A 26,577-nucleotide genomic window follows, 5' to 3' on the forward strand; every position below is an offset into this window, starting at 1 on the left:
TGAAGGAACTAATTATAACACGTGAAGCTAAGCTTGAAACTTCGACGTTCAGTGCTTTAAACATGATAATATAGTTGTTTAGAATAAAGAATGCATATTTTAGTTACAAGCATATAACATTTCCACCCAGGATGCCACAGGAGATTATCTAGTTAGAAATTTAAACTAGTTAATATAATTCAATTTAATCATGTTAGTTGAAAGTACTCAGAAAGCCTGAAAAATGGAAAATAATGATTCCCCCCCTCCAAAGGACTCCAAAACTACCAAAAGGCATTATTACAGCAAGTTGAAGTTTAGTGGACTTTTCTCTGTGTTTTATTTTATTAGAAATCCTTTTAGATCAAACGTTGCGTTTTTGAATTGACGCAGAACGTAATGCCTTGAGGTCTCGTTAGGAGGGAGTTGGAAGTAAGAGAACCTCCGTTTACGATACTTGAAGAATAAATCCTGGTCCCTGTCTCTCTTCGTATGTCTGTGGACATCATGTACATTTCTTTGTGTATTCATTTCTTCAGAATTATTTTGGTGATCTTTTGGGCAAAAAAACATTGCAGCCTGTTGAAAGTAGGTTTTAAGTATAAAACATTAAAGCTTTGAAAGAAAAACCAACCATCCAGTAAAACTTCTTGTCATTTATTCAGACTTCTGGATCTTCATATGTTGCTCTGAAAGGCTCTTGTATTTTCTGAATAATTCATGTATTTTGGTATGGGATTTCACCAATAACGTTAATTTACCTATACGTATTTTTCTTTTGCATGTTTTCATAGACAGGTTACCTTATCCTGCTTTTGAGTTTGTTTATGACAGTCTTTGATCCAGCCTGAAACACAGGCAGCAGCTGAAACCACTTTTGCAAGGCAAAGCATTTCTGTGTACATCTCCTTTAGCTACTTTATAATGGGCAGTAAAAACAAGTGAATGTCACTAATACAATTTTTTATAATAGTGGTGTGATAGGATTTTAGGGGCCAGCAATTATATAGATTGAAATAAATTATTTCAGCTAAAATTCAAGAAACATGTAAGGGGCACAATTAATGCAGATTTTTGCATGTCAAAGGAGGTTTACTTTCTGTTTTATCATTTAGACAAATCTAGTCTTCTTAATGTTATTGCTTTAAAGTTGGGAAGAAAAATGTATTATTTTAGATATTGGAGTACTGATAACTGGATTTCTTAGTTATTCATATGGATTCTATAATGTTTTTTTAATTATATGTTTAATCTGAAAAAATTAGAACACATCAAATTTCTCTACCATACATTTTTATAGTCAGGACACTAAAATGTGTCTAGAGTTCAGAGTATAAGACACTTTTATATCATCTATAAGAATTAAGACAGTCTGAAATAAATTACTCAGCGTTTAGTATCATTGCTTTACTTAGGCATTCATTGATTCACAAAAAGTTATTAAACATATACCATTTGCCAAATCTTGTGTGGAGCACTTCGAAATACAAAGATGATTAAGACATAGTGCCTTCCTTCAAATAGCCACAAGGCTTGTGTGGAAAGTAGTGCAAAGACCTTTATAACTTAACATGGCAAATGCTGTGCTCGGGGTCCTCTGCACCCACAGATCAGAGGCTAACTGCCCCTTTTAGCAGTGAAGGGGTCCTGAGGTAGGTTTGCACTGGAGGTAACTTGTGAACCAGTCTTGGATGGCATTAGAGTTTCTCTCCAGGCTGGAATTAGAGGGGAAGGAACGGTGTGTGCAAAGGGCCATAAGGCAGCATGGCGTGGTGTGAGAACTGCCAGAGGTGGGTTCTTCAGAGGAAGGTGGATGCTGAGAGCATTGGGAAATTCGTGCTGGGGTGGAGAAAAAGAAGAGAACTTTTTCTAGAAATCCTTTTTCATTTCTGCGTTTACCCAAGCAGTTTAATACTACTGCACTAATTGAATATTTGAAGAACTTAACACAAGAGAGGATTTTTAAGAAATTCTGTCATTTATTGAGTTAAACATATACTGAGTGCATACCGCTGGCTAGATATCTTGCTAGCTGTTTTCCTTTAAAACCTCTCTTCCTGTGTGCTAAAAGTTGCTGTTCAAATTCACATCTAAGAGTAAAGGAAGAGAAGCTCACTATAATGCTCTGATATGGCAGAGAAATCAGTGATGTATCCATGAACCTGTGGTACTGATCTGAGGCACAAAGGCAGAGCGGTACCTTTCAGACACACGCTCCTTTGAGATTAGAGCTGGAACCCGAGCCTCCGATTTGTCCGCCTGTGTTCTGTCCATTAACTGGTGAGAGAGATGTATATGATCACGTAAGAAGTAACAGTTCAAAGAGCTCAGATAGTCATGCTGCCTTGACATTCACATGATGCTGGTCAAATCTTTATTATCATTATTTTTAATAAAGATAGATTTAACTAAAGCATTCTAGGATTTCCTCCCCAAATTAGTACATATTAAGAGTAGGTGTATTTTAAAGATATACTTCACCACAATTTCTGGGCTTACTATTAAGTGTTACTAATTATATTTCGTGATACTCTCATGCTGTTTCTTTTTACAGACAAGTGAACGGTAAACTAGAAAGTCCTTCAGTAACATATTCAACGTATCGAGGCCCCAGACAAATCAGGAAATATTTGAAGCAAGAGACTGCCTTAGAAATTGTGACTCCCTTGGAGAGAGAAAATGAAAGTTCTGACTCTAGTGCAAGTACACATATTGGCCCTGGAAGTGACATTGAGGCTGGGATGGTGCCATTGTTGTCATCAGCTCACACAGACATAGCTATGAAAGGACATTTGCTTGGAGGCCTGTTAGAAGACTGTGAGTGTAGCAAAATAAATCTCAGCACAGAAAGCCATCCAACAAACAACCCAGAACTGGCCAATGTTCCTTCTTCCAAGGATGTTTTAAATAAAAATGATCCTGGGGGACCTGAGAGAAGTAGGTCATCGCCTTCTTCTGTGACTAACTCCAGCTCTGCTGTTGGAGAATCTGACTCACAGCACCATTTAAGTTGTGTACTGGTTTCTCAGACTGACAGAAATTTGGTGTGTTCAGCACTGTTTACAGGAAGTAACAGTAACAAAGTTCCTTGCAGTCCAGATTTTCAGAGGAAAATTACAACAGAAACTACAATAGAAGAAAATAGCTCTGTGGTGAGTGGTGGGACATTGGTGTACAGAGAAGAGCATGTTGAGCCTGAAAGCCCTGCTATTTCTGACTTCTCTTGTAGTAAAGCTGATGGAAGTGACACTACCAAACGGGAAAGTACACATTTGCCAAGTTCAAATAAATCATTTAGGCATGAAGATCTGCAGTTGCCAGAGAGTAGGTGTTCTGACAAGCAGACCATAGATAATTCAGCAGAGCAGGCTACCCATCACACCAGCAAGGCTGCTCTTCAGAGACAGGCTGCAACGGACACAGAACTTGTCGATGAAGGAAATAGATTGTCTGCCCAAGACTCACAGAAAAATTTCACTTGTACAGAAATCAGACAAGAAACAGAAAGTGCTTCAGTTGGTGAACCCACAACTTCAAGTCGGGTAAAAGCTCCAGAAGGTCGAGTTGAGTCATTACTCAAAAAGACTGACCAGTTGTTGGTAACAGAAGCCAAAAAGCTTGATTTTAGGCCACATGGCAAAATGCCTCACACTCTTAGAATAAATCAAAAGGACCCTGTCTCTGTAAAACACACTAGTGAATCAGCAGTTGCAGCATGCTTAGACAATAAAATAGCACCTGAACTGAATTTTGAACTGAATAGAAATCACATTTCAGAATCTCTCCTTGACCCTGAGAGTCTTCAACAAGCCAAAGTATCACCTCATGCCAGAACATCTCTTACCCATGACTCTAAAAAATCAAATTTCAATGCATCATCTCCTACCTTTGTTTCTGGAGTTGGCACGCTGAGAAAGTTGGATATACCTGTTTTAAAGAATGAGGGTTCTTCCTTGCTCCTTGAAACTGAGGATGTCAACGTTGATATTTCCAATCAGTCTAGTAAGTGTCAAGAAGAAAATGTGGCAAAACAAGGTGAGGCTGCAGATAGGAAGAGTCCTCTTGCTTGCCTTTACCTTGAGCGTGCATCTGCAATTCTTGAATCCAAAGAAGTTCTTTCTGATAGTGAAAAATGCCAGATTCCAATAGATCTTAAAGCCAATGACACCCACTTAACTGGAGTGGACTCGAGATCTGAGTCTGAATGCATCTCTAAGGACCACAGTTCCATTTCATCTCAAGACCCCAATAAAGCAGAGTTAATGCTTTCAAACACCAAAGTAAGTGAGAGCACCGTAGAGAGGTCTGATTCTCTTTCCTTGGAAACCAAAAGTGATAACATTGCTAAAATTTTATCAGAAGTACAAGTTGATGGTCAGTACAGTGTTCCCATTGGGTCGCATTCTGGAAGAGGAAAAACTGTAGCTCTCTCCAAGATACCTGTTTCCCAAACAGAGCCCAGAGACAGTTCTCAGGATATGATTTCTTCTCCATTTGACATTACAGATGTGCCAGCAAAGCCTATTTTATCAGAATTAACTTCCCTAGAGGTTGAACAGGACAAAAGTTTTCAATTGATAGATCATAAAGAGATTAAAGAGAAATATCCAAATGCTGGCCTTAAAAAGAATTGCCAAACTGAGATTTCTCCTTCAGCCTCTAAGTATCAAGGTATACAGGAAACAGAGGTAGAAGCCTTAGGCTATCCTCCTGCTTTTCTCAAACGTAATGTATCAGGGATTTTGTCTCCTGTTCATGATGAAAAAGTCACTGAGCAGATGGCACAGAATTGTGAAGCCAGTGCTTGTGTGATTTGCCAACCTTCAGATGTTTGTGAGACCAAAAACATTTCTGGTTTCTCAGAAATGAAAGAACTCAGCTTAACTAATTCTTCCCCAAAATTCCAAGAAACTGACAACACAAAAGTAAATTCACCTTTTCTGGGTTCTGATGCCAGTTTGGAAAAAAATGCTTTTGCTTCTGAGGATTCAAGCTTTCATAATGTTCCTTCTGAGCTGAGATCAGAGAAGAAAGCTTTCTCTCACAGAGAGAAAGAGAACCCTCATTTCCTAAGTGGTGGTATTGATAGCATGTCGTCTTCCTCTAGTCGCTCTGAAGAATTTAGTGTGGCTGCGAGTTCACTTAAACCCCCCAATAATTTTGGTTCTGTAAAAGTCACCACAGATGTCACACATGAAGGTGCCTCCTTACCTAACCTGCTGGACCCTAACAGATCTTGTTTGGAATTTGAAATATCTATCCCAGCAGGGGCAGAAGTGACCCCATTTCAGAAACATTTTGGGAATCGTCCTGGGGAGGTGTCTCTCGATTTCCCAACTGCTGCCCAGTTGGACAGTCCCACGGAAGCTGAGCCTGGAGCAGTTGCTGGGGCTTCAGTGTCAGTTAACAGCTCAAGCCAGCAGTGTTCTGAAGCATCTGCCACGCACATAGAAGCAAGGAGGAGAGCACGTGACCCACTTTTGGACCTCAAAAGTGATTTACTTAAAAAGGCTGACACGTTGATTGGTGAGATTTTTAATTCTGTCAGGGAAGAACTGAAATCCAAACACACAGTTGATACCTGCCAGGAGCATACAGCCATAGACAGCATAATGAATCCAGGTACCCTGAAAGAAGACACCCCTGAGAAAAACCCACTAGAAGTGACATTGACAGGGATCCAGCTGGCAGAGCATTTGGAAGAGCAGGTCATGGGAAACATGTCAGTGGTCCAAGGGGAAGAAAAGGCCCGTGTTTCACCTACAGCTGATGAGAAGAGTCTCCTTTTTGATTCTGATAGAATGAATGTGTCTCTTTTGTTAGAAGATCAAGCTAGGGAGTTAGTCAATGAGATTATTTATTCAGCCCAAGAAAATTTGATGAATGATGCTTTTGAAGATACTGAGGATACCTGCAATTCTGAACTTCAGGCTAATGCTTCAGAAATTCTGAACAGCGATGGTGTTAAGCCACATGATATAGTCGGGGAGGTCTTGGTGTCAGAAGAGGCAGTAAATCGAAGCACATGTGAAATTAGTGAAAATAAAGCATTAGGTGGATTTTTCTCTGTGAGTAACTTAGTTAGTGACACAGAGTCAATTAAAGGAAGAGAAATAGTTCTCTACCAAAAATCCTCAGTTTCTAGAAATGGAGCAGGACAGTCTGATGGTATAAATTTACAGGAATCAGAAACTGTTTTAGTAGCTGAAGACGTGTTAGATGATAAGGTAAAAACACATCTCTTCCTCAAAGAGGACTCTAAAGAGAAAATGGAAATAGAGTGTGTGGATAATCACAAAACCGGGACAAAGGATGCAAAAACTCTTGTATTAAATTTCAGATGGTCTCCATTTACGAATGACGACATCCATGTACCTGGGACATCCAAAAGCAGTTTGTCTGATAGTCTTGTGTGTGTATCTGAAAAAAACTTGCCAGGACACAGTAATAAAAGCACACCCCTCACAATGTCAGAAGTGGGGAAAGTACACAAGATGGATACTGAAGTAAATGTGGGAAAAATCGAGCTTATACCTTCCATGTTAGAAATGGGAAAAACATGCCAAAAAGATGCTGAATTGAATATTATGAAATGTGAGGCAGTCCCTCCTATGTCAGAAGTGGAAAGAGCACGTAAAAAGGATGCTGAATTGAATATCACGAAAACTGAGCCAACAGCTGACATCTTAAAAATGGGTGAGGTGTACCAAATGGATGCTGAGAGGAATGTTGAAAAAACTGAGGGATTACCTACCATTTTAGGAATGGAAAAAGCTTGTAAAGCGAGGAATACTGAAGGGGATATTGGCAGAACTGGTGTGATGCCTGTTATGTCAGAGGTGCAAAATGTCTACCAAAAAGATGCTGAGGGAATTACTGGAACGACAGAAATTATACCTGCTACGTTAGAAATGGAAAATATTTACCCAAAAGATGCTGAAGGGGATATTGCAAAGACTGAAGTGACACCTGTTACATTAGAAATGGAAAATATTTACCAGAAGCATGCTGAAGGGGATGTTTGCAAGACCGGGGTGACATCGGTTAGGTCAGAAATGGAAAATATCTACCAAAAAGATGCTGAGGGGATTACTGAAAAGGCTGAAGTGGTACCTGCTACATTAGGAATGGAAGATTCTTACCCAAAGGATGCTGAAGGGGATATTGCAAAGACCGAGGTGACACCTGATAGGTTAGAAATGGAAAATATTTACCTGAAGGACGCCGAAGAAGATATGGACAAAACTGAGATGATGCCCATTATGTTAAAAGTGGGAAATGTCTACCAAAAAGATGCTGAGGTGACCACCGGAAACACTGAAAAATCTATGTTGGAAGTGGAAAGCACTTACCAAAAGGGTGCTGAAGGGGTGATTAGGAAAACTGAAATGGTACCTTTTGTGTTAGAAGTTAAAGAAGCACACAAGAAGGCAGGACCTGCCTCCTTAGAAATGGAAAAAGCATGCAAGACAGATGCTAAAGAGACAACTGGAAAAATTGTGCTCGTGCCCTCTATGATAGAAATGGAAAGAACGTCCCTAGAAGACTCTGATGGGACTATCAGGAAACACAAAGAATTATCCGCAGTGGTAAACATTGAGAAAACATATGAAACAGGTCTGGAATTGCCCATTACACAAGCAGAGGCCATGCCTCCCATATTTGAAGATGAAAAAGCACCCCACGTGTATGCTGAAGGGGGTGTTGGAGAAGCAGAGAAAGACCCCACTGGAATAAAGGAAGGCTTGATGGTGCATGGCAGCAGACTTGCCTCATATTTCAGAGGATATGAATCACCTACGCTAAGTAAGGATTATGAAGGCTACCCAGCCTTAGCAATGCCAGATTTTCAACCTGAGGAGACCATAGGAAGACTCAACAAAAGAACATCTGTTACTGCAGTAGATAACAAAACCAGAGGTCTACATTATAGCGAGGAAAGAGAAGACTTGAACTTAACCTTCTTTTCTCAGGATGAACAAGAAAATTCTTCGTTTACTATCTTATATGAGGAACCCCTCCAAGATGAGGACAAGCATGCTACTACAGAAGTCAGAAGGACACACTCGCTCTTGTTTTCCGATATGTCCGCTGACAGCATGCCTGTTCTTGCATGTGAAAGGTCTGAGAGCAGAACTGACCTCGTCCATCATTTTGAAAAGGATATTAAATTAGATGAGACATTTGGTAGTGATAGTTCAGAAATGTTCTTATCAGTGGAGGCCAAAAGGTACAAAATTTATCCCTTAGCTTTGTCTCCCATTTATGAGGATGACAGCTCTCAGGAGGACGTTCTATCCAGTGAGATCTCACCTGGTCATCATGGCTCCACAAAATCAAGAGAGAGTGCAAATCAGCCCTCTTCTGTTTTATCACTTCTCCAGTCAGTATCAGAGCGTCTAAAGATGAATTTTGATGAAGACAACAGACAGGAGGTAGCGGGGGAAGAGGAGAAGGAGGAGGAAGAGGAGGAGGAGGAGGAGGATGAGGAACCATTGTATAAAGGAAGTCTGAGAGGCAGAAGGAGGGAAGCCGTTACCTTCAAGCTGCCAGATCCTTCCATCACATTTTACCCTGCTGATGACCAGGAAAGGACTGGACTTGCTAAGAATGCATATTTAATGTCAAATGAACCTACTACCTCTAATCTGCAAATTGGTCTGTGGCCAGAAAAGGCCTCATTTCTACAAAAATCTGACCTTACTTCTAAATTACATTCTTCTTTAAAGAGTGCTTATCATCAGTATTTGCAGACTTCCAAAACCCATTCCTTGGAACAAGGAGCCAGATTTGGTGGGATTTTTCAGGAACCAGCGTCAAAATACTTCCACGCTCAGGACAACTCAGGCAGATTAAGCCCGTTCACCGAGGTGAGTGATTTTGATTATTAACTAGTGAAGTAATGCTTTGGGTCGTGAAATGATCTAAAAGCTTATTAGGAAAGTCAGTGGTTTGAGTTGTGTAAAGATTGTTTGAAAAAATAATCACATTGTTCTTTGGTTGAAGTGTATCATGTCTCATGTATTTTAGCTGGACTGTTACATTGAGAAAACAAAATTGCTTTGTCATAATTTAAAAGGCAAGTTATTTCCCAGTTTTTTGCTAATATTTAGTTTTAAAACTGAATTAAGTGGCAACATTCTGAATTTCTCCAGGTACTGTATGTGGGAAAATTGTCACTTTCCTTTGAGCTTATTGGTCTCACGAAAATATTTTCTAATATTTAAAAATGTTTTAAATACTTAAAAATATTTTGAATGTTTGTTTGACAACAACCTCTCACTGTAGTTGTTCATGTTGTTCATACAAAGCTGGGCAATGAACAGCCTAATTCAAAGATAAAGAGCTGAAAACATTATAGCTGGAAAAGGTCTTGAAATTTAGTTACATTTTTCTTTGACTTCTAATGTAGAATATTCAATGAATGGGGACTTTCTTTTCTGGCATTCCCAAGATCATGGAACTTTCTGTAAGATTCCCAAGGCCTGTATCTTTACCTGTAATAGCCTTAGTAGCAAATAGTAGTACTTAAATACCAACCAATAGCTTGCAAGGCAAAGCTGTTTTAAAACAAAGGATGGGATTGGAAGAAATCTTTCTTTAATGGTCCCCGTTGCCTACCAAATCAAGTGGGACCTCTTCGCTGTGTAGTACAGGGCCCCCAATTCTGTTTGTCCAACATTTTCTCCTCGCGGTCTGGTGACACATGCTGTTTCCTACCACCATACTTCTTCTCAAGATGTTCTCTTCCTGGAATTTTTTTTTCTACTACCCCCACCTCAACCTGCCACATATCTTCACTTATTGAAATCCTGCTTTTCAAAATCTTTTCAGTGCCGCTTCCTCAGAGAAGCCTCTTGTGGCCCTCTCTGTGCCGTCACCTCACCTCCATGCTGGGGCCATCTCCCTTGACTTCCATAACCTGGCATTTTCCTCACATTTCACCTGGGGGTTAACTTAGTCCTCACTTAGAAGAGTCTCGTGAGTGGCATCTTCTGTCCTTCTAAGCTACAAGCTTCCCGAGGGCAGAGACAACGCATTGTTTTCCTTTGTATTTACCTTTGTGTCTCTGTAGTTCCTACAGGTGTACCTTGCACATAATGGTCCCTCAAGTAAACATGTGATAAATTGGATTTGTGACTGCTAAGAAAGTAAACTATATACCTTTCAGTTGATGTTTCTTAAGGCTTGCTTCTTCCACTTTTATTATTTCAGAATGTTGACAAACAAACTCTGAGGTGTAACCCAAGACCTGGGAAGGTAAGCATAACTTTCTTAGGTAGACTGACATAAAATATGGAAAGTAAGGTCACTTTTAGGTTTGGGGGGTTTAAAGTAAAACTCTAACTGACTTAGAAGAGGAATATTTTACTCAAGGATTTAGCATCTATATATTTAAGATATTTTATTTTCTATATTCTAGGACATTTTGGAATTTTAAATGCATTCTTAAAATTAGTTATTGTGCCTACTTACTGTATGTTGCAGATGGTTGTCTATGATCTCCAGGGAAGCAGATATAAACGAGAGATCTACTGTAATATTCCCGATGCTACATCGTGGTCCTTTCCGAATGGGGTACTGATAAAAGTTGTAAGGGGCTGGTAAGAGATCTCTTAAAATTTTATAACATTTTTTTCCAAAATTAAGTTTATTTTCTTGCTAAATCCTTTTTGTATTTTTTATTAAAGTCACATTCCCTTTCCTCTAGTTTTTGACAGAATATTTTGAAACATATAACTTAATTGTTTTCTTTATTTACTGTGGCAGAAAATATAGGCTGTTTCAGTGCTTAAAGTCGGCAGTAAGTAGCAACACCTGATGTATACAGTACGTGCCCTCAGTACCATTCTGTAACTGCAATATTAGCAGGACAGAGTTGGCAAGTTGAGCTGAAGGCTTCAGCTGAATGAAGCATAGCTTTGAAAGAGTTCAAAATTTGTGGGATGCTAAGGAATGTGAAGGCCGCATAGTTAAAGTCATTTGTATACTGACATGCTCAGGAACTGAAGGATTCTTTGTATGGTGTAAAAATGAGGGAAAACCTCTGTTATTAAGTTCCCTGTCTTCATGTAATAATATGAGACACGTGCTCTGTTACCCAGTGACAGGAAAATTAGGGTAGAAGTGGAATTTGGAATTGCTAAACTGTTGTTTTTAATATAAATGTACAGCTTTGTGTAGACAACATCTATAAAGCGCTCATGTGCGTAAATATAGGCAGGGGCATAGGTCGTGGTGCTGTGTTCAGGAAGAATCGTTTCCAATTTGTGTGCACTTTTATTCTTTCTTAAACTATTTGTCTATACTTAAATTAGCATATACCATTGTTTCAAAAATAAGATTATATGCTAAGAGTGGAAAATAATCCAGCCTAAAAAATTTAAGTAGATAAGATAGTCTGTGACTTACTGAGTATCATTTGTTTTATGCCTCATTTCTTAGAAAATTAATTATGACTGATCATGCTTTTATATTTGTCTAGCTGGATTTTATATGAGAAACCACATTTCCAAGGTCAGAAATGTGTGTTAGAAGAAGGGGAAAAGGTGTTAAATCAGGACTGGATCCCTCAGAACAGAAATCACCCGCAGAGAAACTTTGTATTGGGTTCTGTCAAACGTGTCTTAAAGGTAAAGAACTATTGATTTTCCCCCTACTTTTTGTTTTGTCACATAGTAAAGCTGTTATTATGGCCCAGCAGTGCTTAGAAATGGTTGCTAATATCTGTACTCATTTTATTAATCTTTGTTATCTTATTAATGATAGTCTTTTAAACTTATACATATAAAGTATTAGAGTGAATGAAATCATTAACCTGTAATCTGGCCCATAAAATTGTTTGTGATACAAAATATATATATATTTTAATAATAGTAGAAGTATGCCATTCAGGCATCTTTAGGAAAAGAGCAGATATTTTCCGAATACATCCTTTTCTAGTGTAGACTTCTACTCCTCAGTGTAGCCATGTATATGTGTGAGTGCGTGTGTGTGTGTGTGTGTTAGGGGGAATTAGAGAAGGAAGAATGAGGAGGGGAAGGTGTTGCTTTTTTATTTTCTATTTAGAAAATATTATTTAATACTAAGATGAGGAAGGTCTTCCAGTGTAATAAAACATTTTCTGGTTTAGAAGAGGGGTGAATTAATGACAGATCTCAGATGAGGGCAGAATCCCCATGTCTTCTTAAAGTTCCTTCAGCAGTGATGTAGTACGTGATTTAGTGCAGTTCCTCCTATGCCAGTCACGGATATGTATTTTTTTAAGTTATGGAGATTTCATTTATATGTTTAAAACACATGAATTGAAGTAGACGCTATCACGATGATTTGCATTGATGTTGTTAAACCCTTGATAGTTGCAGATAGCATAGAGACAAATTAACGATAGCATACAGAAAAACTCATATTATCATAAAGAGGTGCTGTATGTATTTTATGTGAATTAATACTTTCTGCAAAACTGTAAACCTATGTCTAACAAATGTTTGTGTCTGCTTATGGACCCAGTACTGCCATAGGCACTGGGAATAGAAAGACAGTGAAATCTTACCTCAGATTGCTTAAAGCCTAGGGGAGAGACAGCTGAGTCACATGACCACCTGACATAAGAAGTGCTCTGAAGGGCCGTATAGGTGAACAAAGAAGGGGCACCTCACCTGGGCCAGATGTCACCTGATGGGAATTTCGAGAGAATAAAAAGGAGTTAGGCAGCATGGGAGATGTGAGGGAGTTCCTGGCAGAGCCACTTGTGTCAGATACAGAGGTGAATGTTGGTGGCTTGGTGGTACTGCAAGGAGATGGATGACTATAGCACAGAGGGCAGTGCTCATGTTCACTGAAAAATTTAACTGCAAGCAGTTCAGTTCAGCAAGCAGCGAGTGCTCACTTAATTAGTTAACTCACTAGAAATTCCTTGAAATGAATAATGAGTTTGTAGGTGGAATCTTCTAAGGTTTAAATAACTTACGGTTTTGTGTCTTCCTTGTGAATGTCAGGTACTGTGCCAGGCCTAGTGGGAAAAAAAGATGAATAAGAATTGCAAACAGCAACCCCCTCATCACCACCCCCCCAGATCAGATGACAATAAAATCAAACAAAAAACTCAATCTGTTGAGCATGGATATATAAATGGGTAGTTGCACCTCCGCCATTTGCTTAGAATATATTATAAGAAAGAATAAGTCATGCTTGTATTTTTTTCTTCTTCCATTGTTTGTTCTTGGAGTCATTTTTTAAATTGCAGTGTTAGTGCCCCCATGTCTTAAGCAGGCTAGCAACTTTTAGTGAGGAAGGAAAATAAAACTATTGAGCATTGAATGGAAAAGGCATTAGCATTGTTCTAAATATTTTACAAAGTGAATCAGGCATCAAACTGCTTCCTTTCTCCAACCTTGTCAAAATTATGCCTATTGACAGCTCCATTTTCATGGTGGTGGTTGCGATTCCGAATTCACCTAGGCCTATGCAAGCTTTGTCTTGTTTCATCATCTTAATCTTGGTTGCTCTAATCTGAGTAGTCAAAATTGTAATGTTCTTTAGAGATAATACTTGCATAATATCTTCCTTTGCTGTGAACAGGTACAGCAGATGCAAGAGACACCATCAGTTAGCAGCAGCTGCAGATTCCGCCTCACGTCCTCTTTGCCCCAGTGGCAGTCACTGGGAGTAGGGTCGCAGCACAGTGAATTTTGAGTCAGGTGCTTTCTCTTCTCAAATAGAAGAAGTGAAAATTGCGAATTAATGTGTTTACTGTGCATTTAATATTCTTTTGAAAGGAATGACATTTTTCTTATAGTTGGAAGTTACTTAGGTAACTTCATTAATAAGCTGAAAAGAGAGAGATCTGTTAGATAAGGGACTGATCTTACGTAAGATGGAGACAAGTAGATTTTCTTGCTGTTTTTGTTAACTGTAACTTATTCCTACCCTGTTTCTCTCTGATAGCTTTGTCTCCATTGCTGCTAACTGCTTTAGTAGTCTAAGCTTGCACATTTCACCGAGATATGCTTGTGCAGTGTATCATGACTAGAGAAGCCTGGGAGGAAGCCACATAAACATTTCCTCATTCAGAGTAAATAGCGTCTTGTTACTAGGTTACTGTAAAGTGTTCTTCAGCTGCCAGTGTTGACTGTTTTTGTCCATCAGGAATTATACAAGTCTTGCAAAAGACATCATTTCTGTGAATAACCATGAAGAAGATGGCATTTATCAGTGAAATCTTTTTCAGTCAACTCAAGAAGAACTTGGGCCTCTAGTGAGACAGTTGAGAACACATAAGCATTCTTGTTGTTGTTTATTTTCCATCTTTTAGCCATTGTTATGGTTTTGCCGTTATGTGGTTTCCTTCTGTGTTGAGGTTGACTCAAAGCCCACCACCCAAACATTGTTGTGTAACACAATGCAGAGGAAGCTTGTTCGTGTGAGACACTCGGTTATGTGTGCTGGGACTGTGCCTCAGATCCCTGGGGGGATGTTAACATGGCAGCATTTTAAATAATGTTACTAGAACTCTATTATGAATAGCAGACAAAAGAGCCTTGAAGATTGACAGGTGACTGTTCTAGACATTTCTGGCTATTTTTGAAATGAAACTTTAGAAGGAAATATACTTTTATACTTTAAAGGCTATTTTAGGTTATATTTCTTTACTGTATTGCATTTTAGAACTAACTTTCTGAAAATAAGATGTATCAATTTTCTTGCTTTTACATGTTAATGAAAATGATTAATGATTACTAAGAGACCTCAGTTTGGAGAAAGGTTAAAAAATCAGAAAATTGCAACTTTAAAATTTTAAAACTGATTATAATTAAAAAAATACAATTGTTCTGTCTAATAAATGTCACCTCTGATTGTTATTGCATTTACCTGTTTCATTAAAGCATAATCATTCGAATTTCAGAATGTCCTAGATGAGAATTACACTACTGAAACTTGAGTTGCATAATTAAACATTCATGATAACTGAGATAGATTGTGTATACAGACAGAAGCACATCTGAAATTTCAGAGAAGGGAAAAATAATGGTTTTGGTTCTCTAAGAAAAGATGAGGTCTTTTTTGAGTTAGGACTGAACTATTAAAAGATTTTCATAAGTAAGAATACAGAGAATTATCTCTTTAGTAGCAATGGGAGAAACATTTACAAAGCTTAGAGGGGCTAGAAGGGGGAGTAGAGATGACCGAAGAGCTGTGGGCGTTAGTGTAGATCTCTAGGTTGGTGCCATATTGTAGAGAGGCAAACAGAAGTATATGTTTGACGTGCTTGGGTCCTGAGCCAAGGAGTGTCACGAGGACAGTGATGTTCTAACAAGCCCAGCTGTATGAAGAGTGGCCAGTACTTGACTGGTGGTTGTGACTGGACCCACAATTGAAGTCTTGGCCTTGACAGTGAGAATAGGTAAGAAGAGATATACACAAGTGAAATTTTAAAGGAAAGTCTGACAGGACATGGTGACAGTGGATGTGTGATGGAGTGTAGGGTCAGGTTTCCTAATGCCTTTCTTTTTCAAACCAACATGCACTAAAGAAAATAAATAGAATCCCACAAGTAGGAAAACAGATTTCCTTTACCCTCACTTCTAATTCCTATTTCTTTTGTCAGTATAAATTAGATAACACCCTGAGGGAGTAGCCTCTCTGTTATTTATTTTTTATGTCCCCCCTGAGATCACCTTTTATTTAAGTCCCTTCCTCCCTGTGGCTTTGTTATGCTTCTGAGAAGGAAGGCTTACAGACTTCTGGCACTCAGATGGTTTGGTAACTCTGAACACTGCTTAATGGAAAAAGACTTTTAAAAACAAAGCAGAAAGAATTGGGGTAATACTTTTTCAATCAATAATATTTATAATTTTCATGTTATCAACGTAACTCCTTAGAAAAATTTATGTTTAAAAACAGTAGTAGAAACAGTGTTTCCTTATGTTGTTTTGTGCAGAAGGTCAACTGGACAGTGGGATGACTGTAGCTGCGTGGCCTGGTGCTGAGAATACTGACTGTGTCTCTCGAGGATTCCAAAGCCAATTTTTCTTTCAGGATTGCAGCATTCCCGAGATAGAACTTTGCCCACAGTCTGAACCAGCATGTTGTCCTGTCTACCTACAGCGAGCAGTCCCTAATTTGGAAGAGCTGAACATCCCCAAATCTGTGTCCTTCACTGTGAAGTCAGGAGTGTACGTATCAGCTTCTCTTTATTACAGTGATTGATGGCCACCAAAGTTAACTTTTTGTTTCATATTTCAGTAGATGACATACATATTTCTGAAGTTTTAGTTAATTTCATTTATACTCCTGGATACCCAAGAAAGACTATTGCAGGGATTAAAACAGATTCTGTCATTCTTTGGATCCAATTAAGTCTTTGATGTATGACTCACAGGAGCAGATATAGATTCTCTACAGACATAGTTCTTGATAGATGCATCCATCATCGTTTCCTCCACCAAATTTTGGGACTGAGAAATGAAAACACGCCCCTGGCCTAAGATTCTGCAGCCAGAACTATTTCTCAGGTATCTCAGTGCTTTTACTTATTGAGGCCCCCACAGGGCCACCCACATGGTACTTTTTTGTTTATTACTCCCCTATTCCTGCACGGCAGGTGGAGCTACTCTCATGTCATAAATGAGGAAATTAAGTGGTTTGTCCTAGGTTACCAGCTGATAAGCATGAATTTGATAGTAAGCCTTTCTGATTCCAAAGGCATCTCAGGACTATGGTCTGAGTTGAGCCTTAATCCAGTCCCACACTGGCTCAAATCACCGATTCTGTGATGCTTGATTCAATCTGGATCTCTCCTCTCTCTTTATGCTTTCATCTGCTCTGATGATGGTTGTGTAAAATTTTGGAGTCACTGTAGGACATCTTTCTTTGTCTCCCCCAACCATAGGTTAGAATTCTTGGGCAGACCCAGTCATCCACTGTATCCATGAGAAATGTCTGTCATTATCAAGTTTAGCTGGAAGCTAAGTGGTTCTTTCGGGAATCTTATTTCAAATAGTGTTCCTGAGGCAGCCAATAGAACTGATATTGATTCTAAAAACATAGGTCAAAGATGTAAAATGCCTGGTGGAATCCCTACCTCTGACTGCCCCAGTTTAAGAAAGAATGGAGTGTAGTGAAATGGTATTGATATTGCAGTTATATTCTGCTTGAATTAAAGGTGTCACATGTTTTAAATGTTGGAAAATTCTAAGAAAAGTAATGCCTAGTGCTTGGAAAACATGTAATAGACTTATTGTAGAATAGCAAGTGTTAGAATGTCAGTACTTACTAATCTGTTAACTCACTGGTACGTGCTGTCTGGCCAAGGCACTTTGAGTGTGCTTTACTAGCATGACTCTGTGACAGAGGGTTGTTGTTTTTACTTTTAACTCTTACAGAACCAGACTCAGGTATTCATGCCTATTATACTGTAACCAACCATTCATTTCTTATGTAGTTGGCTTGCCTACCCAGATATTAATTTTAAGGGGCAAGCTACAGTTTTGGAGGAAGACCATGGACTCTTTGAGATTTCTGCAGCAGAAATGAAATCATTGCATCCACTTCAAATGGTGAGCAAATTTAAAAGAAGCATTTTCCCAAGGACCCATGAGTCCAAAATTAAATAGCTATGATGATTGCTCATGCATCTCAATCTTGAGAAATGCATATATATACTACTGAGTTGGCAAACTATTTATACATTATTTTTCTGTTTCTTTGTATTGTAGAGAATAGATGTGTGAAAACATTTTAGTGTTTTCTAGAAGACAAATGTCTGAATTTACTTTGTACTAAGTTTATCACAATATGTGCAGTTTGCTTATAAGTATTGTTCTGTGAAAATTTTGACTATTTCATAAAGTTCTGAATTTGTTTCTTTGATGTTTATTAGAAAATTACTTGTTGTAAATTATACTCTTTCATTACAGTAATGAGTGATAAGCTCAGCATTAATAATAAATGGGAATTCTGTCAATGCTCTTTCTTAAAGATAATAAGTGCCTGCAGTATTTATTTATTTTTGTTGCAAACATTTTTATTTGAGGGACAAACTTTTCAATTAAATGTTAGCTATGTGATAAACCATTTTTGATTGCTCTGTGCTTTTTAAAAAAATAAAAATTAGGACAAACTAAGAAATTTTAAGAAATAACGCAATGTGGAGTAGCATTTAGAAACAAAGAAATTATAGAATTTGGGTTTTTGTGAGGAGAGGGTCACTTTTTATGCTCTGCAATCTGTGGTCACAAAGACATTAAGTGTGATAAAAAGTGTTGATAGAACTTGGAAGAGGAATTTCTCTCTCTAACTTAGAAAGCCCAAGCAATTGTAGAGAAGAAATTTAGTAGTATTAAGTGGCTTAGAAATCTAGTCTGCCAAACGAGATTTTTTAATCTGCTAGCAACTCCACTCTTCTTTTTGGGGTACCCGGCCATGGAGTTAAATCTTTAACTGGTCACGTGTGCTTAAGGACTAAAGCTCAGTTTCCTTCCTTGTAGTGGTTGTAGTTTGTAGCTTGTACTTTTTAAGATATCTTGCCCCATCTAGTAGATTTTAAGATATCTTGCCCCATCAAGTAGAGCATCTGACTTGATTGTGACCACTGTAGAGTTCTGTACTTAAAATTTAAAATTTACCACAACTTAAACTTGACTGGTATGTAATCTTTGCTAATTAAATTTTTATATAACCTACATACATTAGTTACTTTTGAACACTGTAAATATTAACATATCTAATATTAAAATTTCTTGTTGTCATCTTAAGGGTGGACTGAAAGTAGAAATGCCTATGAACTTGAAGGTAAGTCTTGAACAGACTTTTGTAGCAATCTAAAATGTTTGAGTATTAATCTAAGTATTTTGAACTGTTAAAAAAAAAAAAACTTGAATAATATGTTAATAACCCCTAGCTAATGGGTGTTGGGTGGTAGGAAGTGACTGCACAAAATGGTTGTTGAGGCCCAGGCTCTGAATTGGGAGGGGGGTCAGTATGCAAAGATGGGAGTCTGGACTGACAACCCAGCCACACTCACGAGGCGTGGAAAGGTGATAGGTTGGATTTTTGTATTAGAGGGTTTGAGGTGGCAGCTAGACATTCGAGTGGAGATATCTAGCAGGCATTTAGCAGTGATACTCAGGAAAGAGATCAAGGATGATGAGAAGAGGGTGTAGGTAGCTCCTGTTAGGTAGATGCCAGTCTGTAAGTATGAGTATCTGAAGGGAGCAGTAGAGGCAGTAACAACTGAGGTGGCAGTGGTGCCAGGCTTAAGTACATTTGGGGAAAGAAAAGAGGAGAAGGAGCTATACAATGTGCATAAAGAGAGATAGGAAGACAACCAGTGCAGTGATGAAAGAAGCGGACAGGCCTCTATTTAATTAGGTCCAGCACCTCCAGGGATATGGAAACAGGGATTCATCCATCCTTCTCTCCTCCAAAACAAGACACAACTCTTTCAACTCTCCCATTTCTGGGCTTCCTAATTTGTGGAATTGACTACCATTCTCTCAATCATATAGATGGAGTCTTTTAAAACTTAGTATCTGAGTGTGTCTAATACATCTTGGCTGTATGGAATCATATATATATGAGTTTAAAAAAAATACTTATGCCTGGGTTCCACTCACAGAAATATTACTTTGTTCTGGAGTGTGATCAAAATTTTTCAGAGCTCCTCAGGTGATTCTAACATGTAGCCAAGGTTTTGAACCAGTGACCTAATAGATGCAGAATTAGCTGTGACGCTCCCTGAGTAACTCCTGTCTCAGTCTCCTCGTCTGCTGAATCAGAACTTCAAGTGCGACGGGCTGGGTCTTGGACATTTGTAGTCTGACAGGTTGTAGAGGTGTATGAATGAAATGGCTATCATAGAGTCACAATTTTCAAGCTGTTAGATGTTAGTTTGTGGCTTACTCATCAAAGAGTTACTGCTTCCTACTTAGTCTGAGTGTGTTCAGCATCTGTAGTATGTATTAAACCCAAATAAAACTTCATCGTGTCAAATACAGCACCCTGTGAAAATTTATTATGTAGAAAACAGCAGGAGCAGTACTACATATTTTTTTTCAGTCTGTGTAATGTTATCAGTTTTTAGAAACAAGGAAGCTATAGCTTGTTGGTTTAGTGTGTTTAAGCATGGGGTCTATTTCACCAAGGTCTTAGGTTGCCAGTTGCACACAAATTATGCCGTTAGTCACAAAGAGGACCAGGTGATGGTGCAGGCAGATTAGCACTGTTACCACTGTTATCACTTGTGTGTGCTAAGGACAGCTCATCCTCGGGAAGTAAGGAGCAACAGGATGGTGCAAGAGAAGTACTTGTACCGACCCAAATGTGAGGTAAATGAAATACTAGAAATTTGTTTGCCACTACAATTACTTTCCCCACAATTTGAATCAAATATGGAATAAAAATACTATAATTTTTCAGTCATTTCTTATTTTTAGGAAGTTTTGTATTTAAATTCAGGAATTTGCATGTCTGTTTCTTCTCAATGAACAGTAATGACTACAGAAGCAGTCAGTGTTATAAGAAGCAGCATGTGTTTTCTCAAATCAATAGATAATTTATCATTATGCCCTGGAACCTCAAGAGAGTTTTTCTTTCTTATAGGGGAAATTCAGCAAATATAACGCCAATCTGTATTGAATTCTAAACAGAGGGATAAACTTAGAAAGATAATTCAAGAACCATTTCTAAGGCAGTTTACCCTATGACATGGTCCTAGGATTTGGGTAACCTGAACAGTTACCCAATATACTTAGGTATATTAATATAAGAGAAACTTACTACTATTATTTTACCTTTATGGTGATAAATACACATTCCATGTGAATATCAAAGTGCTATATTCTAAGTGTATGTTAATGAAAAAAATGGACAATGGTCCCTATTCATGTTGTTGTCTTTAGTGTCACTTATGTAAAACAATATATATATATTCTAAAATATGAGCATTTTAAGTAATTTTCTTTCATATTTTTCAGGTTATTATTTATGAAAAACCTCACTTCCATGGACAGGCCAAAGAGTTTAGTGAACATATAGATTCTGTCCCTAATTTTTTAAAAAATGATGGGGATTTTCATGGAATTGGATCAATTCGTGTCATCGGTGGAGTGTGAGTTTTATGTTTTCAATATTTATTTAGTAGTCTGTTTTTGAAGATCAGCGTGAAAAATGTGCTAAGCAGAGCAAAAACAATCTAAAAACATATATCCCTTCTATAATGTGGGAAATAAAAAATATTAGTTACTGATGGCTTTCTGTGAACACTTGTTGGTAATAGAGATTTTGGGATAGATTAAATGTGAAAATAGTTTCTAAAACTTCAACACTTAGTATTTCTAAACACAATATAGAAGATAAGAATTGCAGGATAAAATGATTTTTTCACAGATTATGAACATGAATGACAGCCTCAGTTTTTATCCTCTATTCTGTTGGTCTTAGTTGACTTTCTGTGCCAAGGACATTGACAGTGAGCCCTCCCTCATTAGAGAAGTGGCCTGTGTGTGTTTCTAACGTCAGAATTTTTGACGTTAGTTACCCTTGGGCCCTGAACTGCTTTTGAGGAAGCCCTAAGAACCCTTAAGTGGAAAGCCAGGGTGGCCGTCATCACTGCTGTCCCAGTCTCAGTCAGCAGTTACTGGAGCTGGAACCCGCCTTTGTGTCTGTGTCCTGGCAGGTGAGATTGTGGAGAAGCTTTCCTCACGGCTTATTGCCTTTGCCAACCCAGCGTAGAATCCCGCCAGAAGCATTCCGTCAGTCTCGCCGTTGATACGTGGCTTTATTTGGAATGTTGGTTCAGTTTAAGTTAAGCATTGCTATCTCTTGTTATTTGTGGTAACATCATATAACTTGTTTATAGCAAAAGACGCTACTAAAATATTTTATTCACAGAAATTAAATGACCTAAGATCACTCAAGGGTCTACATTTAGAGACAGACTTCGCAATTTTTATCCATAAATCAAGTGATGGCCATACCAGCCAAAGTGGAAATATAAGAGACTCTGCAGTATGTTAGATGTGTAGGTCATATTCATAATTGATCTGACATATTGAGAATCATTTAATTTCTTATCCTTGAATTTTAAAAATTTATTAGGGGCTTGAAGAACAAATATGTTTCGGATAAACACATTCTTATTGTGTTGTATTTATTTGCAGTGTTCTCTGATCTGTAAACACACATGCTTCTTGTTAAGCCTGCTATAAAATATTTTTGCCTTTTCTTCCCTTTGGGTTGTGAATGTTTTTCCCATTAACTAGATTGTGATTCACATTGTTATTGTCTGAATTTTTTACAATTATTTTATAAAAATCTCAAAAAAATATATGGTTTGTAATACAACATACTTTCAATTTTTATGTGGCAACTGCAGGAGAAAAATGTGATGTCCCCATTTAGAGATGAACAGCTGACTTCATTATTTTTTCTCTATTTCTACCGTTTTTTACTTTTGTTAGATGTTTAACTTTATCTGTAGGTAGTACGGACTCTTCCTCATCTCTGTCTCATCTTGAGGAATCTGTGGAAAGTGAGGTTGATGTTTCTTAGTTTTTCTCAGATAACATTTATTTTTTAATGTCTCAGATGGATCTATAAATTGAATCTTAATAAAAACAATCTATTGAGAAAAACTGGACAGAAGATTTTTGAACTGTCATTATGTAGTAATTTATAAATCTATCCTTTAATATTAAAGTCTTCTATACCTTTTATTCTTTTTCCCATTCAAGTAATAAAAACATGTTCTGAGTAGCTATATTTGTATAAAAGAACACTTAGAGTTTGAAAGTTTTCTTGTGCAATTTATTTTCACATAATAGTTGGAGTAAAATAATGTTAGTTTCTTTACATATGACAAATATACTACGATGCATAAAATATGCTTATTCCCACTCATATGGACTCCCCGCTTTTCCCCTGCTGTAAGTACACCTACACACAGAAAGTGAGGAGGGATTCATGATTACTGAGTGGCTGGTATTATTTTGTACCCTATGAAAACAGTGTTTTTGAATATTTTTTTATATCTTCACAACTATTATGGGGTGGGGAAAGGAAAAACAATAGTAGTCAGCCCTACGAGGCTTCATTTTGTCAAGCTCCAGAATTCAAAAGTCTCCAACCCAGGAACTCAGAATAGTCATCCTTGGAATCTGCCCCATTGGAGGGGGCCCTCTCTAACTACAGAGTGCAACTGAAGGCAGATGTAAGCAGGTCAACGTGCATTAGAACGATCTATGCCCACATTGCATTCGATACTGTGGATTACTCTATAAAAAGTATGTTTCATGGAGGAACTTAATAACTAATGGTGTTCATCAGTGTCCTGTACTGATAGTTTTAGACGAGAAGTCAGGAAACCTGTGTCTCTGGAAAGTACTCCGCCACAGGGCTTCCTGTTTCCATTATCACCACTGATAAGATGGTGGGAGCAGCATTTCCCACCTGTAAATATTTACAGAAGTCTTTGTATACGCATAGGCCACCAGGGCTAATACCAGCCCCGTCGCATTTCCTGGTTCCTCTTTGCTAGACCCACCTGTACTCTGTTGTGGATCTGAAGCCTGGTGAGAGGTTCCTTTGATTTAAACCTTGAATAAATATTTAATATGGTAATCATTCTGTGATTTCAGAAAGGCTTAATCAGTAAAATAAGAATGATTATCTTTGCATTTCAACGTGGGTTTGTAACTTTTCTCATTGGCTATTTGTGCCTTCCCTTATTTCTTACTTGGCAAACTATTCTCCACACTGAGATGTGGTATCAAGTCACACCACAAACATTTAACGAGTGTTGCTCTGTTGCAATTCTACAACAGTTAACCTTTTGTTGGGAAAAGCCTCCAAACTGTAAAAATTGTTGATTCATGAAGCATACACCATTTGTCTGTCTTTGTAAATGGTAACAAAACAAATGTGTTGCAGTGATGTGCAACTAGGTGCTTTATCGTGATTTTCTCTCTTGCATTCTTGACCACAGTTTTATTAATGGCTCAATTGGGTGTCCTCTGTATTTCTAGGTGGGTTGCCTATGAAAAAGAACATTTTAAAGGCCAGCAATTCCTGCTTGAAGAAGGAGATTTTGAAGACAGTAATGCCTGTGGGGCATTGAGTGGTCCCATCTTGTCCTTCCGATACTTACAAGCTGTGAGTTAGCTTCCTTATTCTTAATTTTCTGTGTGTCTTATCTTTCCATGAAAACTGGACATGACCTCTGACAGAACATGCGGTTACAAAATATTTCTGAAACCTGAGAGCATTCAACTGAACTGCTTACATGACTTGCCTGTTTTTCTTAACTGTCATGAGTATTATAGAATACCGATGTTTACTCTTCATCTGTTGATTCGACAATCATTTATTTAGCACCTGTTTTGTTAGACGTATTATGCCAGATGCTGGAGACACAGTGGCCAGGGACTTAGTCCTTGCGTTTGCAGAGCAGGCAGTCTGCTAGTGAAGACAGCACTTATATAAATGTCTAATATTGTTTGACTGATTGGATTAAGTACAAAGTACTCGTGGTACCCAGAGAAAGGTCAGTTACTCCCACTTGGAAGTAGAGGGGAAAGGATGACAGCTGAGCTGAGGTTTCAAGTTCAAGAGTTAGCCAAGTGGAGAAATTCCAGGACAGGGTGAAGGGGAAAGGTAGGTGCTGTTTTAGCAAGAGATTAACATATAAAAAAGACAAGGCCATGAGCCAGTGGTTCTCAGCTGGGGTGATTTTACGCCCTGGGGGGCATTTGGCAGTGTCAGGAGACATTTTGGATTGTCCTGCCTGGGGGGAGGGGAGAGGTGCTACTGACATCTAGTGGGCAGAGGCAGGGATACTGCTAACCCCCTGCAATGCCCAAGACAGCCCCCCACAACAAGGAATCATCAGGCCCAAAATGTGCGTAGGGCTGAGGTTGAGGAACCCTCATGTTAAGTGAAACTGGTGTGTTTGGGAAATGCAGTTAAGTCAGGATACTAGGGAGAACTTTGGGAGGAGGAGTCCAGGGTCAGATGATGAAGGGGCTTATATGCCATGTTGAGGAATTCAGATTCTTTTTCTAGACTCGACCGTGAGACACTGATGGATTTTAGGGCTAGTGAGCATGATTAGATTAGCAGTTTAGAAAGATCTTTTTGGTGACTGTATCGAGAAAAGGCAGAGGATGAAGGAGGTTTTCTGGAGGCAGGAGGTCCAGAATGTGACAGGACTCCGGGCGGAAGCTGGTGAAGGCGCAGAGGAGAGGAGATTCTGTAGGATATCAGGACTTAGCAAATGTCGCTCATTTTTCTGACGAGTTCTGGGGACTTTTTAATGTGTTCAGAGGGGATGTTTTCTTATGATTCAGGAGTTACCACTGCAATCTCTTTCCAAAATAATCTTTACCTGTATAAACTCAAAACCATCTGGCCGGCCTCTGAAGCCCTCTGTGAAGGAAGTGATAATGAGGTGAAGGGTGATGCTTGGGTCCACGTGGACTCTGGATGAGCACAGGGGCCATGTGCTCTGGCCTTGAGGGTTCCGACCGTGGGCCAGCAGCAACACTGTTGCAACCCCTCACCCGGTCAGGCAGGAGTAGCCTGAATAGAAGCAGCACAGGGAACAAGGGAGCATTTTTCTTTTCATGAAGGATCCTTGTCAGTAAGAAAGTGAGCTGGAAACCAGTTCTACCTGTAAGAAACCTGGGCCAGTCCACTGAAGACTGGGCACTGACTTTGCTGGAGCAATGGATAGATAACTTTTGAGATAATTAGTCCACAAAAACCAGGGCTGAGAGTTTTCTCTACCTACCACTCCTTATGTGACCACTAAAGGCAAGCAAGATAAAACAAGATGGAGCCTTCACCTTTTTTATTTTAGGTCGTTGTGACCACCGCACTGGGGAAATTATGGGTCATGATTCAAAGCGTCTTCCACCTACTATTGAATAATTTTTAATTTTTTCTCTCCTCTTTTTAAAAAAGAGAGTTGAATGGAACCAATCTCAGAAATGTTATCAATCAGCATGATGGTATCTTCCAAAGTTGACTGTGACTAAAATAAGCAAGCAAACAAAAAGCAAAATCCCAAGTCACTAGTTGAAATCTTCCAATAGTAGAAAATGTGAAAAGATGTAAATACTGTTGCTGTATGACCAAATTATTAGGAGATATTTGATATAGACTTCTATGGTAACATACATTGGAAAAATTGGTATAAATGGACATGTTAATACTGCTGCACACAAAAGTTTTGGGCATTTATAAAAATGATCACACACAGTTTTTATATAAACAAGTAAAAATGCCCTTCAAAGAAAATCTTCTGGTCTCTTTAAATTAGATTTTTTAAAAATTAAAAGATTAGTTGTTAGCTCCTGGTTAAAGATGTTATCATAATCTTCATTATAATAAATCTAACATTTGTCAAGTACTTATCAGTGGCTTTGTGGGCTTGCTTGCACTTAATCTTCACAAAGCCGATTAGTTAGAGTCTCAGGATCCCCATCTCGCAGATACAGACGCTGAGGATCTCAGAGGGTAAGTGCTGTGCCCCGGTGGGGAGCTGTGATTCAATGGCAAGTCTCTCCCACTCTAGAGCCCGTGTTGTATTGTCTGTTTCCC

At 38.5% G+C, this 26,577-nt stretch overlaps 1 protein-coding gene across 7 annotated transcripts in view; it reads left to right on the forward strand.

The window, feature by feature from the left end:
* The window catches only part of CRYBG3 (crystallin beta-gamma domain containing 3), a 95,657-nt gene that overhangs the window by 31,416 nt on the left and 37,664 nt on the right, over positions 1-26,577 (forward strand). For 6 of the 7 annotated variants that reach the window (XM_058555644.1, XM_058555645.1, XM_058555649.1 and 3 more), the window contains 9 exons: positions 2,534-8,849; positions 10,195-10,239; positions 10,468-10,583; positions 11,465-11,612; positions 16,018-16,154; positions 17,423-17,537; positions 18,736-18,771; positions 20,955-21,088; positions 24,003-24,129. In XM_058555644.1, coding sequence (XP_058411627.1) covers positions 2,534-8,849; positions 10,195-10,239; positions 10,468-10,583; positions 11,465-11,612; positions 16,018-16,154; positions 17,423-17,537; positions 18,736-18,771; positions 20,955-21,088; positions 24,003-24,129 — 7,174 coding nt within the window. The other variant, XM_058555651.1, reaches the window with a different exon arrangement.

Source organism: Diceros bicornis, chromosome 15 (genome assembly GCF_020826845.1).
Source record: "Diceros bicornis minor isolate mBicDic1 chromosome 15, mDicBic1.mat.cur, whole genome shotgun sequence".
NCBI lineage: Eukaryota > Metazoa > Chordata > Mammalia > Perissodactyla > Rhinocerotidae > Diceros > Diceros bicornis.